The sequence below is a fragment of the Liolophura sinensis genome, chromosome 6, assembly GCF_032854445.1.
Source record: "Liolophura sinensis isolate JHLJ2023 chromosome 6, CUHK_Ljap_v2, whole genome shotgun sequence".
In the NCBI taxonomy this organism is placed as follows: Eukaryota; Metazoa; Mollusca; class Polyplacophora; order Chitonida; family Chitonidae; genus Liolophura; species Liolophura sinensis.
In genome coordinates, this window is record NC_088300.1 from 67,606,400 (window position 1) to 67,621,583 (window position 15,184).

A 15,184-nucleotide genomic window follows, 5' to 3' on the forward strand; every position below is an offset into this window, starting at 1 on the left:
CCATAACAGTATATTATCATTTCCTAAGTCAGTGTGGAACGTAAGCATCCTGGCTGAAGACAAAAGGCCAAATGTTTGACATCTGTTCTTTTTCACCTTTAATAAAGAAATAATCTGGGGTTTGTGGATGGGGAATGATTTGTATAACACACAAGGAGCGTGAATGGGAGAAATTGATAAGTTTTTTGCAGAAGTCAATTGTGCAGTCTTTTTTTTTTCATTTTTTCCTCTGGCTTCAATGATTCAGTATATTTTGGTTTAGTAAATGTTCAGCTCTAGTTGCCATGGAATTCCATACTTGATTAAGTCAGTTCAGAATCTCAGACTGTAGTGGATGTCTCATAGACTTCAACACAGACAAGACATGGCATTTGATTTTGATCTTCAACAACTGAGTTAAATTAAATGTTGAATGTGGAGATATCTGCGGATCTGACATTTGACAAATAAACAGCATGTACATCGTGGCGATATTTGACGATTTAATTGAACTAATATCAGGAGGTACCGTGATTAACATACGCAAGAAGAATAAAATAACATCAATAAATATCAAAATTAAATGAATACATGTGGTACACATTTTTGCCCTATGATTGGCCTACAGAAATGATACAGCCCACTAACAATTTGAAATCAGAACATTTTAAAAGCTGCTCTCGATAAACTGATCATAACGACAGTGATGTAGCCTTGCCTTCACATCGATATCAGAATAAAGTTAACTTTCAGCACAAACCTTGGTCATTTGCACCAGTGTATAGTCGTGAAGATAGAAATTCGTGATCTCGAAAACACATAAAAGTGTTCCCAAATGCCATTAGCCCCACCATTCCTACCCATCCTTGTAAATAAAACAAAAAATCCATGATAGACGTCCCTTTTTTGTTGTACTCGCCACAACAACAGGAAATGCGCGCCATATGTCGTAAACCACATGATACCGAGTTACGGTAACAACATGTAAACAAATCGAAAGTGTTCAATTATTTGGACCAAGGCTGACAAAATAAGGTTTCTCTGTCGTAATCTCCTTAATTCAAGTTATTCTTGGAGGCTGAAAATGATTGAATTAATGGAGTGACTTAGCATAGCAAAAAGTGCAGCTGAATGCTGCTTGCAGCGTAATCCACGATCTCTGATTCAGCTGTCATTGCAACAACAACACAATGCTAACTTTAACCGAGTTATCGAGGTAACAAAGCGTTAAAATACGTGGTCAATAGCAGATTAAACACCTTTCCCACCTGCTGATGGCGTTTGCTGTATGATGTCTGACTGTCCCATGTTAATTCATAAACGTGAAAGATAACCTACCGTACAATGTCAAATGGGAAGAGTTTGCCAAACTTTGGCACACTGGTTCGCGTGGATGAACCAGACGACGAGACTGTCGCAGCGCCAAGAGCTGTGATCAGGAAGAGTCAGTCACAACATGATCTCAAAGAAACCGTCAAGGGTGATGTGCAAAGTGATGACCAACAAGATGAGAATTACGTATTATTTTGGGTGAACAAGAATGGATTTCCTGTAGATTCGCAAACATGGGAGCGAATGTGGGATCATGCGGCCAAAATACATCCTAATGGACAGGGCATGATGCAGAAAATACGGTTTGCAAATGATTTAACACATGTGAGTACAAATTAGATCTTCTAACTTCCAGTATTTTGCCACAGATATATCTTGAAGACTATGTGATTACTGTATCATGATTAACATATTTAATGCATTAATTAAGTTACATGTTTGCTAGAAATACCTCATCAGTAATCATCAGGATCATCAGGATCTTTTATTTGTGTATCTCATATAAAGCATCATGAGAATACAAAATTAGCTTTTCCCCCCATATATATCAGTTCCTATGCTGTAGTATATTGTATTGTGTGTGTGGAATGCTCTGGGTGCATGTCTAGTGGTGCAGTAATTTGAAAATGAAGCATTCAGTTTTCTTTTTTTGTTTCAGGTGCCTATTCCCCAACCTCCAACAACCTTTACTCCAACGACAACAATATTTGAAAAGCTGGAATTAATTCAAGACTACATGACTCAGCTACAGTATCCTTCTTAGAAAAGAGCCCTATGGTGGTTGTGTCATTAACATGAATTGTTCATTCAAGATCAAATATGTTTTCGAAAGTGCTGTCCATTTCCCTCCTACAGTGAAACTGACAGCTGGGCAACTCAAATATTTTTGGCAAATTAAGTACCAAGTAATCAGTCACTTAATGAATGAATATAACATTCTTTCCAGGGCCCATTTTTCAACGGTAATCTAAGAATCCATTTCCCAAAATATTCTAGTAAATCAAAGCTAATCGAAAATACTTGTAGATTCTTGTAAAGAACCAGGTAAAAAATATGATTAATGAAATGATAGTTAGCAGTATGAAGAATTAAGTAGTTATCTTTAATGCAGCTTACATTCCATCACTTATTTCCCCTGAGAAAAGAGATTAAAGAACATTTTGAATATACAGGAATCTAAAAGAGAATTCATGGATTCCAGTGAGACAAAGTTACAAAAATATGTTTGGATTTTGGCAATCTTTGATGAAATTCAGATAAAAATGAGCTCTGCTCCATTAAATTCCAAAAGTGAGAATATTATTATTTTTCATTGATGTATAAAACAGGCGTGTATGTGGTTGCAATTTTCATATTTTCCTTGTCAAATGCTTAAGATATAATCACACTGGTACACAGTTTTTTGAGATTCGCAAGAATAGACCTTTGTGTGGGTATGTGTACTTTTTTATCTTTATAGTGAAAAAACACATTTACTAATCTTACCTGTTATAGTTTATCTATTTACCTGTAGTAGGTGGAACATAGTGTATAGTTATATTAGCTGATATTATTGTTATATGGGCAGTAAGAGATACCTGTAAAATTAACCTACATTGGTATACCATTTTGTGTTATGTGATATAATATGTGCAGTGTTATGATGTTAATCTCAATTTTTATTTTCAGTTGTTAATTTTATTTTCATTTTAGTCTGATGGATGTTGCTAAGGACATGATCAAGGAGGCTTTACCAATCAAATGCTTGGAGGCAGTTATATTGGGAATGTATCCTTTCCTCATTTATATTTCTAACAATATTTGTCATAGCCAAGAGATAGTTAATGCAGATATTTGTTGTTTAAGCTGTGCTGCCACAGTGCTATGATGATAATTATGAATTGGGTTCCTCACACCATGATCTCTACATCTAATTTTGTGGTAACTATTTAAAGGAAAAACAGGGCCGTGAAATTTCTTTTAATTTTACCAGTATGCTTGTAAAGCTTTGCAGTATATCTTTTTCAACTGCAAAGATCACCCTAAGGAAGTTTGGGCAGTCGTTTTAGAACTTTTATTTTATTTCAGTTAATAAATTCATTATTAATATTAACAGTATTTTGACTGAAGTCTCAAAGTTACTTGTTTTTAGAATGCCATCAGGTAGTTATGTGTATGTGTATTTAGAATGCCATCAGGTAGTTACATGTATTCAGAATGCCATCAGGTAGTTACATGTATGTGTATTTAGAATGCCGTCAATGTAGTTACATGTATTTAGAATGCCATCAGATAGGTAGATGTAGTTAGAATGTCATTGAGTGCGTATGTGTATTTAGAGTGCACTCAGACAGATTGGCACACTGGCCAAAAGCAAATAGAGTTAACACTTAACTGATATCAGAGCTTTGACGAATGGGATGATGGGTGTTGAGAGATTTCCCATCGGGTTCAAAACTGCATTCATGGGAACTGTCCACAGACATGTTGTTTTGGGTGTCTACAGTGGTGGTAACTGGGGAGCCCTGGGTATGAGTCGCAGAGACAACCTCATGTACAAGCCTCTGGCTTATAAGGTATCTTCATGATTCCTGAGTCAACATTGATGGTGGAACAGAAGTTTAGCATCTTTCTGGTCCCTCTGTGTATCTGGTTAACTTTGTCGTTACATGTAAGTTTTACTCCAGTCTACTGCTGCAATCCCCGTCACACCTGGTGTCACACATCATTCATGGAGTGGGGGCGGGGGGGGGGGGGGGGGTTGGGGGGGTTGGATGAGGGGGATAGCATATTGTAAATTCAATGTCTATGACACGTATCAGTTATACCTTATTTATGCCCATGTCCATGTAACCTTCTTGTTGTCCATGAATTTGAATCTGACTGAAATGCAATGAGTGCATTGAAAACAATATACCACCTGAAAAAAAAAATATTGAGTTCAGCAAAATTTACATGTCTTTTTCGTTACATTCTATTTGTAGTTAAAGACTTGGGGAATGGTCAGATTATTTTGTACAGCTTGAAGATACTGATTACAAGCATATTCTTTTTTATTTTGACAGAATTTGTCTGATTTGATTATTGACTTTGAACAGTCCTATCAGAAATGTGAGTACTTTATTATTCAAATAGTGATAATAATCATAATATGTACATCTATTTAAAATTATTCACACGTAAACTTTTTAATGTTTTAATAAAATATCAGAAGATGAACTCGGCTTTTTCAGTTTGGTGATACATTAACAGTTTGGTGATACATTAAAATCTTGGTGATACATTAAAAGCTTGGCGATACATTAAAAGCTTGGTAATACATTAAAAGCTTGGTGATACATTAAAAGCTTGGTGATACATCAAAAGCTTGGCGATACATTAAAAGCTTGGTGATACATTAAAGTCTTGGTGATACATTAAAATCTTGGTGATACATTAAAAGCTTGGCGATACATTAAAAGCTTGGTGATATATTAAAATCTTGCGATACATTAAAATCTTGGTGATACATTAAAAGCTTGGTGATACATTAAAAGCTTGGTGATACATTAAAAGCATGGCGATACATTAAAAGCTTGGTGATACATTAAAAGCTTGGTGATACATTAAAAGCATGGCGATACATTAAAAGCTTGGTGATACATCAAAAGCTTGGCGATACATTAAAAGCTTGGTGATACATCAAAAGCTTGGCGATACATTAAAAGCTTGGTGATACATTAAAGTCTTGGTGATACATTAAAAGCTTGGTGATACATTAAAAGCTTGGTGATACATTAAAAGCTTGGTGATACATTAAAGTCTTGGTGATACATTAAAAGCTTGGTGATACATTAAAAGCTTATACATTTCTATATTTTTTTCTTGGTCAAATATATATATTTTTATGTGTGTTGAGTATTATGTTGCCCCCAGCTGAAGATTTTCTGTGACTTAAATCTGTTGATCTCTCTTAATTCCTTTCAGTTTGTATGGTTTGCCTCAGATCACCTTCATTCTCTAGCTATTTCTCACCAATTGTTCTGTCTTGCAGACATGCATTCTGTGAGAAAGGTGAAAATTGGTCTTCCCATTCCCCATGATCCTCACAGCTATGTTGGAATACCATGGAAGGTAAATATTTCACCGATACACCTGTAAGCTTAATATAAAGAAATTACCCATACATCTACTTAATTGACCTAAGATTTCATCCACGTGACTAAGGTGGCCGCACAATGGCCCAGCAGCCCCTCAACAGTGCAGTTGCTGTGAGTACAAGTCCAGTTCATGCTGGCCGTACAAGTCCAGTTCATGCTGGCCGCACATGAGAATACAATCTCAAATAAAGTCACTTCCATCTGAACGGAAACCGGTTGTTAACTGCTTCCAGAACATTTTTCATCCTGAATAAGGATTCTGTGTAAAAAGAATGTTTCCAGTGTTCACCATTCTGTTCATTGTGAATGTTTTCTGTGTAGGGTTTGAGTCTGAACATGGCAAAGTTGACCAGAAAGGACATGGTGAAGGATGTGGATAGGCATGGCAGGGAAATCAAAAATTCAGTAAGTCTCTCTCTCTGGCATTTGTGGTAGAATTGAAGCTAACTGTCTTATAGAACGGAATAACAATTTGTGGTCACTCAGTGACCAAACTGTAAAGTTCTTTTAGTTGAAAGTTGAAAGAAAAAATTTTCTTTCATGCTTACATTCATGAGTCTCGTTTGTATTCAAATCACCCATGGTGCTTTGTTTTGATGCAGCTTTATGGCACTTTAGAGTGTTGTTGTTTCCTCCAAGCTCTCTCTGGTTTTGTCTTAGCTCCCTCTAGTTTGTTGCAGGCATTCTGTAGTTTCCTCTCAGTTCTGTCTAGTTTCCTGCAGGCATTCTCTGGTTTCTTCTCAGCTCTCTCTAGCTTCATGCAGGCATTCTATGGTTTCCTCTCTGCTCTCTTGAGTTTCCTGCAGACATTCTCCGGTTTGTTCTCAGCTCTCTCGAGTTTCCTCCAGGCTCTCTCTGGATTCCTTTCAGCTCAATCTAGTTTCCTTTCAGCATTCTCTAGTTTCCTCCAGGCTCTCTCTAGTTTCCTTTCAGCATTCTCTAGTTTCCTGCAGGCATTCTCTGGTTTCCTTTAAGCATTCTCTAGTTTCCTCCAGGCTCTCTCTGGTTTCTTTTTCAGGATTTTCTAGTTTCCTCAGGTCTCTCTCTGTTTTCCTCCCAGCTCTCTCTAGTTTCCTCCAGGCTCTCTCTGGTTTCTTCCAGTTGGGAATTACCATGACAACCATGATATATTAAAGTGAAATATTTTTGCATTCACTATAAAACAATCAAAGAAGTAGTTCACTTAGACTTATCACAGCAAAAAGATTACGGGTAAAAAACTAAATTCGCATTTCAGGCCAAATCTTGGATGTCCACGTACTCTCCAAGGAAGACTGTCACAGACAGTTCCCCTTACATAAACCACAAACAGGCGGTGCAGAGATCGTAAGTACATGGTGCTTTCACAACAGAAAGAACGGTCATAGCACAAGGTCTTTTGTAACAGGTACCTCTCAACGGCAGAAAATTGATAGCGTCATTTCTAAGACACCAAACTTCATATGTGCCCCTCCCAGTGTTTAGTGTCCTCACACAATGGCTGACCAGTAGAGTTATTTACCTTTGTGTTCTCACATAGAGGTTGACCAGTACTTGTCTCAGCCAGTCATAGTGTTGTCACACAGGTGCTGACCAGTTCTTGTCTCTCCCAGAGTTAGTGTTCTCACACATGGGCTGACCAATACTTGTCTCACCCAGTATTAGTGTTCACACACAGGTGCTGACCAATAATTGTCTCTCACAGTATTAGTGTTCTTATACACGGGCTGACCAGTTCTTGTCTGGCCTAGTCTTGGTGTTCTCACACAGAGGCTGACCAGTACTTATCTCTCCCAGTATTAATGTTCTCATACAGGGGCTGACCAGTATTTGTCTTACCAAATAATAGTGTTCTCACACAGGGGCTGACCAGTACTTGTCTCTCCCAGTCTTAGTGTTCTCACACACAGCCTGACTTTGTCCCATCCAGTGCCCTGTCCAAAGAGAGGATTTTGAAAGTAATTTTTTTTGCATGATTAATTTCAGAAAAAACAGCAATGAATAGTCTGAGTAATTTTAGTTTAGAGAAACAGTGGTTGTGAATTCTGATTATTTGATTTTCTGTTTATAGTGTTAACCAGTGATGTATACACAGTCTCAGTAAATATGGTTTTCCTAAAACAATGTTGAACAGAAGCAATAATTTCTTCTTTGTGATTGCAGAAAAACAATGGTGCACAGTCCCACCAAAAGACAGGATGACTCCAGGCAGTCCAGAGATGACAGTGCCACGTCATCATCAGCAGGAGTATCTGGCAAGCAAAGGGCCAGCTATGATTATCAAGTTAGAGTATAATTTATAAGTGCATTGTCAATATATAGGACAGGTTCTGTTATCCATATCGGTTTATTGAAAGTGCAAACATGACCATTTCAGAATGGTTTGATATTGTTTTCTTGTGTGGACATGAACTGGAACCAGAATGTAAAAAGACTGCCTGAATTTTTGGTCTCAAGTATTGAGCATCATAATATATGTACAGTTGTTTCATGCACAGAACTCTTATCATCACTCTTTACTTCTTCATAACCAATCAGTACTTTTGTACTTTATTTTTTGTGTATTATTTTTAAACCTTTATAGTTGTTTTATTAACTCATCAGTGTATTGTTGTGTAAAACAAAGGCTACATCACAAATACAGTCTGCTTGTGATTTTAACTTATATCATGTGCAAAAGATATTTATGATTTTCCTTATAGCCCTATGTTTATATTTTGTCGGCATCCTTTAAGGTGGTTTTAACAGGGTATTTATGTAGGGCCCCAGTTGAATATTTTGTAGGTGTATGAATGATATTAATGTGTACATGATTTGTGGTATGATTAAGTATACTTTGTCATCCATAAAAATAAATGGAATGACTGTGATATGATATGCTGTGATTTTTATGTGATGAAATGATATTTTACACTTCTCAGCTGCGTTTTACCCCGGTTGTGTTCACATGTTTATTGTGATGTTTGTTTTAATCTCTGCTGGTTTTGGTACATCTTTGTTAGATGTCTGCATCAGTTTTTTTTACCTCTGTAACTGCAGTGTCATTGGGTTATATACTGTGAAAAAATAAGTGATTATACATAAGATGTAGAATAAGCCGGATTTTTGTTCCTTATTTCTGCACGGATTTTATCCTTTTGGATCCATTTTGTTTAAATATTTGTAGGCATAACCATGTACATGTGCAAGACTACAGGCGTCAGGCTATTGTTAGGTATTTCACATTATTATTTTAACATTTTATTATTTAACAATGTGTAATAAATGTTGCATGTTATACATCTTAATTATTTTTTATTTTGCCTGTTTCTATATCAATAAAACTTTGATTGTAACCGAAATCTGCGCATAACATATCAGCTGTGTTTAATGGCTTAGTTTCAATAGCCTGGCTCAGTTGTGTCAAGGTCTTTACATGCTTACATAAGCCTACAGTGTTATGCATCGCGGAAGTCGACATTAAGTATCTATCACACACACACACAGGTTGACCAGAACCTGTGTTCTAAACTTACAAGCCGCGCCTAGGTTTATTGTCCTGCGCAGAGAATGAAGCTATGCGTAGGAACAGACATTCATATACCAGCCGTCAACAAAAATGGACGTTTCAGGTCAGTTAGTAACCGAAAGACCAATTCCCAAAACGACGTTTAACAAAAACCACCAAAGAGTAAGAAAGTTGAATCGTGCAAAGAGAAATGTTTTTCACTGATGTTGGAAAAACGCAAGGAATATTCTAGGCGAATGAATAAAATCAGTATTGCCATCACCAGAATGCATTTACAAAAATTTTTCTCGGAAAATTTAGCTGAAATTCAATAGAATACGATGGGGTATAAATGCCTTCAGCAAAAACCATTTATATGTAGTGAAATAAGTTGAATATTTTAAATATTCTGCTTGATGTAGTTTAATATTGTCATCACGAATCCGGTCTTATTTCTCTTTCATTGGTGATGAAAAGACGTAAAGAATGAATGAATGAATAAAATGCATATCCAAATCGCGCACCATACAAGTATATATAAAGTTGTAAATAACAAAAATTCGTGACGCAGGTGCGCTTTGATTAGAACTGTCAATACATCCAACGTGGCGTCTAATTCAACACGACGACTATACAACCCCTAGCCCCGGGTTAAGCGAAGTTAGACACAACCAAGAAGCAGGGTGCCAAATTATACTCATTTGGATGAATAACTTTGATATACCAGTTTTCGAATATAGTAATAACTTGTGACGTTGATAATGTAATCATTGCATAACACATCTAACAAATGCTATAGAAGGCGAGATATGTACACGCAATATACAGGATCCTTCCATATAAATTTCGGTCCAAGTAACTATAATTTAATTTCGCAAAGTCGGCGATACAGGAAACCATTCTGGTCTTTGTACAGATATAGGTCCAGACAAGATGTACTAGCTGCACGGAGAGTCTAGTTATTTCCTTCGCAATCCAGCGAAGGTGGATATATATATTTCACAATCTTTGCTATATTGTTACGGAGCCAGGTAACACAATAATATAAGGACCGTCCATAAACTTAATCTCCAGGGACAGACTTGTTTCCCGGGATTGATAGACGAACCAGAACACACTGGATGAGTTTGCGACAGTTTATTGAAGATATACATGTATATACAGAGAGGTAATGCGCACACACCGGCGTGAGCACTCAGTCCGGCCCTCGTAATCAGGACAGAAGCTGACGTGAAAAGCTCCGATAGCCTTCTGAAGGCTGTAAGCTTCGTTTAATACCTGCCAGGCCTTATTCAGGACTTTGCCTCAGTGTCCTTATTCAGGAAGAGAGACGAGTTCTCCGAGCTAGCTCTGCAAGAACTGCCGATGTATTTTTTAAATACTGGTTTTAGGGTCACTTTCCTGGCATATATCGTGGCCCATCAAATCAGTGTTTTATTTATTTATTTTTTAACACATGAATATTTTGGTTAGATAATGGCAGTGCGTTGGTATACAATTTACGTATGTACATGAGTCAATTAGTAAGATTAAACCTTTTTGTGGTAGCATGTGTTTAGCTTATTGTATAGGTTTAAATGCTGCCATGATCATTTAACAGAAAGGGGATAAACAGTAAGCTATTTACAGAGATTAACGTTATCTTTACATTAGAAAAACATAGATCTACATTAAAGAGTTACATTGAGTTGCCTATACAGAAATTTAGACAGAGAGAAAACAACAGCAGTGCTTTTATTTATTGGTTAACAGTTTTGTTCTCTTGCTTCCTCCTCTGTGACGTGGAGTTCAGGAGCTCCCGCCACTTATACCGGACGCCGTCCAGGAAAAAACAGCGTACTGGAAACCTGTGCCTGTAACAGGTGCGACAAGTATAAATGAGGAGCAAGGATGTCAGGCCTCATCCACTTAGTTGAAGCAGGAGTCCTTTTTTTGTGATGTCTTTCATGTTTCTGGTCTTCGTTTCCTTGGTGTTAATTTTCTTTCGTCCCATGGGTCTTCTTATTGTTTTCCCTGTCTTCTTCTTTAATTGATTTCCTTTTCTATTTCCAACTTTTATTCGTGGCCTCCCATGGCGGCGCAGACAGCACGTTTCATAGACCGGTAGAACAGTTCCTGGCCTAGAGTGCTTAGGTGCACTCCGTCGTTGGTTAGAATTTGCTTTTGTGGTCGGATCAGTCCCCTGTGTCTTCAGAAGGTGGCCAATTGGTTGTTTGTCAGCTTCTTGTTAATTTCTTGTTGGATTTTTGTATTATAAATGTGGACCGAAATTCGCCGAGTACCTGACGGTAAAGAAGCTGGCTGATGTAGATCCTTGGAATTTGGAATTTCGATTTAAGTGCACCAACATAGTCTAAAATATCAGCGCAAATTGCTGCTGCTGATTTGTGAGAGCCTGCATCGTTTCCCCCAGTGTGGAGGATAACTAGGTCAGGTTTTGTCTCCTGAAGGAGACTTTCCAATCTTCCAGAGCATCTAAGTGTCCCAACTCTAGCTCCCCCAATGCCAAAGAACCGAATGTCCTGGCCTGTTCCAAAGTCGATTCTAGAGTTTGGGATCGAATTTCGAAGGATACTATTCTCCAGCCTATGAACGTAACTGCTGCCGATAATTAAGATTTTCACCCTTGTTTTTTTTGTTGTTGTTGTTGTTCCTGTGAAAATGAGATAATGTATATCTTAAGCAAGAAGATATTTGATAAAACAGATACTTAGGGGCAAATTAGTGGTATAGCTACCAATCAAAAATTGATAGAGGGTCTGCCCTCGTATGATATATACACATTTGTAAATAAATAGAAAATAAATATCAACTAATAAGAATAGATAAATAACAACAAACAAGAGGGCAGATTAGTAAATGGAGAAATATTATTAATTACTACAGTTATCAACTTTTGTGGTTACATTGTTTTCGTGTGCTATGTTTTTTGCATATCGGTTTCATGGACGTTTTATCGGCCTTCAAGATCAAGGTATCGCCGATATAGTTGGGGATAAAGTTGTAGGAAGGAATTATGTATCTGTGGAATAAACCGCGTGTGTTTGGTAATTTCGGAAAATGCACTGTTTTTAATCAGAGAAGGTGACGTATTGTTGACTAGAGCAGAAACGGCCGTTATTGGTATCGCCGTTGTTGGTCAATTATGTTTATTAGATTCGGCTTTCGTAACCCGTCGATTTGATGTATTCTTTTAGTAAGGAGAATATTTGTGCTCTCAGGTGTGGTTTGGGGTTAAGGATAGTCTGAAGGTCAAGTTCACATTTGTAGATTTTCAGGCATTCTGCCAATCGTCTTCGTTCTTTACCGTGTTTAATATATTGTAGGAAATAGTGCTCTATGGTTTCATCATCCTCTTGACAGGCTGGGCAAGTTGGTGAAGAATTTTGGATTATAGTTGCTAGATGTGCTTTGAGCCCTGTTTTCCCTAGTCTCAGGGGTGATATGTTTTTGTCATCTTGGTTATTCAATAATTGGAACGAATTTAATTTTGTAATCGTTCCGTCTAATATTTTATAGTGCCACCGTCCGCGGGATTCTTTATCCCATTCCGCTTTCCACTGATTGTTAATTTGGATATTGATCAATGTATATATTTCAGTTTGGCTCAGGGGAACGTCTATATCTTGTTGATATTTCTGTAGGCTCGATTTTGCTGTCTGATCTGCAATTTCATTTCCTCGAATATTAACGTGCGCTGGAACCCATGCTAGAGTCAGTTCGGTTTTTTGTTTCTGTATTTTGTTAGTTAGCGAGATTATTTCTTGTAGGAGGTCTGGTCTGCTCTCAGATTTGGAGCTTTGGATGGAAATTAATCCTCTGAGAGAGTCGCTTAGTATGGCTACTCGGTTTGGTTTGTTCTCAAGAATCCATTGTAGTGCCATTGTAATTGCAACTAATTCACTAGTATAGACGGAGAGGTGGTTGAGTAGTTTATAGTTTTTAACTATGTTTAGATCTGGTATTGCAAATGGTGATCTAGTGTGACCCTGCACATTTTTAGATCCGTCAGTATATATTTTTAGATGACCGTTGTAGTGTTCGTGGAAGTGTTCTAAGGTTTGAGCTTTGATATATACTGGGTTTTCCAGTTTTGAAATTTGGTCGTGGAGTGCAATGTCTATTTGGGTAGTTTGCAATAACCACGAGGGTTGATATGCATTTTCTTGTTGCTTTGGCAAGGCAATGTCATATTTGCAAAGTAGTCTGTTGATTTTATATCCTATTGGAGTTGAGTGTTTTGTCCATTTTTTCCCCAGATATTCATATTCAAAATATGGGAGGATTAGATTGTAACATGGATGTGTATTACCGTAATCGCTTATTTTTTCTGCATATTTGAGGGTTAGTTGTTCTCTTCTAAGGTGAAGGGGTTTTTCAAGTGTTTCTACTTGGAGACTGCAAAGCCAGGTGCCTTTGAAGGCTCCTCTTGCTACTTTTAAGGCAGAATATTGGATACTATCAATTCGCTGTAGAGTTTTGCACTCGGAATGATAGACTATTGCACCATAGTCTATTTTGGAGCGAATTAGACGCTGGCACATTTTTATGAGTGTGAATTTGTTGGCTCCCCATTTAGTGCCTGAAATGCATCTCATTAGACTGAGATCGCGTTGGCATCTAATTGTGAGGTCATCAGTATGATCTTTCCATGTTAATCTGCTATCAAGAATCATACCTAGGTATTTCACTTTTTCTTCGATTTCCATTTTCTTTTTACCTAAGAAAAGTTCAATATTTACTTTTCTTCTGTTTGTAAAGACAATACCTGTTGTTTTAGTGGCTGAGAATTTAAATCCCCAGTGGTCGACCCAGTTCGAGATGGTGTTTAGTGTTTTCTGTATAGCATTTTTGATTTTCTTTATAGATTTGCCTGTTTTCCATATTGCCGCATCGTCAGCAAATAGTGACTGCTCTATTTTTGGATGGTTACTGTCTATTGTATTTGCTAAACCGTTTATCAGAATGTTAAATAACGTCGGGCTTAGTACGCTCCCTTGAGTTGTACCATTTTGTTGAGTGTGTCTTTTATATGAAGTTTGTCCAAGTCTGACTTTAAAGTTCCGATTTCTTAGGAAATCATTTATCCAGTGTTGGATTCTTCCTTTTATCCCGAGTTTATCGAATTGGAGTATAACTCCATCCTGCCAAACGAGGTCGAAGGCTTTTTCAAAATCTAGAAAAACAGCCAGAGTGAATTCGTGCCTAATTATCCCCTTTCGGATTTGATGTTGTAATTTTGTTAGATGGTCGTATGTACTTCGTCCTTTTCTAAATCCACTTTGTGTTTCATTTAGTACTTTATTTTTAGCAAGATGAAATTCTAGTCTGTTTTTGACCATAGTTTCCATTAGTTTACATAGGCATGACGTGAGCGATATTGGGCGGTAGGAGGAACAATCTGATGGGTTTTTTCCAGTTTTTTGGATGGGAATGACAATGGACGATTTCCAACTTTGTGGCAGCTGTTTTTTCCTCCAACTTGTATTTATGAGTTTTAGTATTATATTTTGTGTTTTTAGCGGTAAGTGTTTCAGGATTTTGTAGCCTAATTTGTCTTCGCCTGGTGAGGTTTCTTTTTTATAGTGAATGGCTTTGTGATATTCCTGTAGGGAGAAATCTTTGTTAAGATCATGTTCAACGTGATCATCGGGCTCTAGTTGTAGAAATGTGTTATCCTTGATTATTTCGAACGATGGATTAAGGTTTCGATCGCTGCTATTTTCTGCGAAGGTTTTTGCGAGGCATTCTGCTTTTTCCTCATTGATTTTGTGTTTGTGATCCAAAGTTGGGATTGGATTGATGGTTTTGCCTTGTATATGTTTAAGTTTGTTCCATACCTGCTTTGAATTTGTTTTTGTATCAAGTGTTTCACAGTAGTTCTCCCAGTATTTGGCTTTGGCACGGGAGGCTGATTTTTCGGCTTCAGTTTTCAAGTTTTTGTATTTTTTCGTGGTCTGTATGTAATCTGGTTCTTTTGAATTTACGCAGTGCTCTTTTTTAGTTTCTTATATTTGCAGCACATTCACTGTTCCACCAGGGAACAGGATTTGCAGGCCTCTTATGCTGGGAGGAAATAGGGATGTGTTGTTCTGCAATCCTGAGTATATTATCAGTAAGTTTTTGGTTGAATAGGTCTATATTGGAGAGGCAGTCATCATCAATGAATATATTTTGGCAATCTTTCTTAAAATTTTCCCAGTTTGCTTTGTGGAACAGAAATTTGGGGTTGTTGAGATTTATTTCAGATTGAGGTGACATACCAAGTTCTGTCATGATAGCGAAATGG

General features: G+C 37.3%; 1 protein-coding gene across 1 annotated transcript; it reads left to right on the forward strand.

The window, feature by feature from the left end:
* Positions 1 to 961: 961 nt before the first annotated feature.
* Positions 962 to 8,570, forward strand: LOC135466448 (tubulinyl-Tyr carboxypeptidase 2-like). The gene is made up of 10 exons (XM_064743922.1): positions 962 to 1,635; positions 1,970 to 2,061; positions 2,688 to 2,744; positions 3,004 to 3,078; positions 3,695 to 3,866; positions 4,356 to 4,401; positions 5,324 to 5,403; positions 5,751 to 5,834; positions 6,667 to 6,755; positions 7,572 to 8,570. Exons 1-10 carry the CDS (start codon positions 1,324 to 1,326, stop codon positions 7,702 to 7,704), a joined length of 1,140 nt encoding a protein of 379 aa, XP_064599992.1. The 5' UTR covers positions 962 to 1,323; the 3' UTR covers positions 7,705 to 8,570.
* The last annotated feature ends 6,614 nt before the right edge of the window (positions 8,571 to 15,184 follow it).

Coding starts and splice junctions, on each gene's coding strand:
- LOC135466448 (XM_064743922.1), top strand. CDS start 1,324: ATGTCAAATGGGAAGAGTTTGCCAAACTTTGGCACACTGGTTCGCGTG. Junction 1,636..1,969: donor TTGCAAATGATTTAACACAT/GTGAGTACAAAT, acceptor TTTTTGTTTCAG/GTGCCTATTCCCCAACCTCC. Junction 3,867..4,355: donor ACAAGCCTCTGGCTTATAAG/GTATCTTCATGA, acceptor TTATTTTGACAG/AATTTGTCTGATTTGATTAT.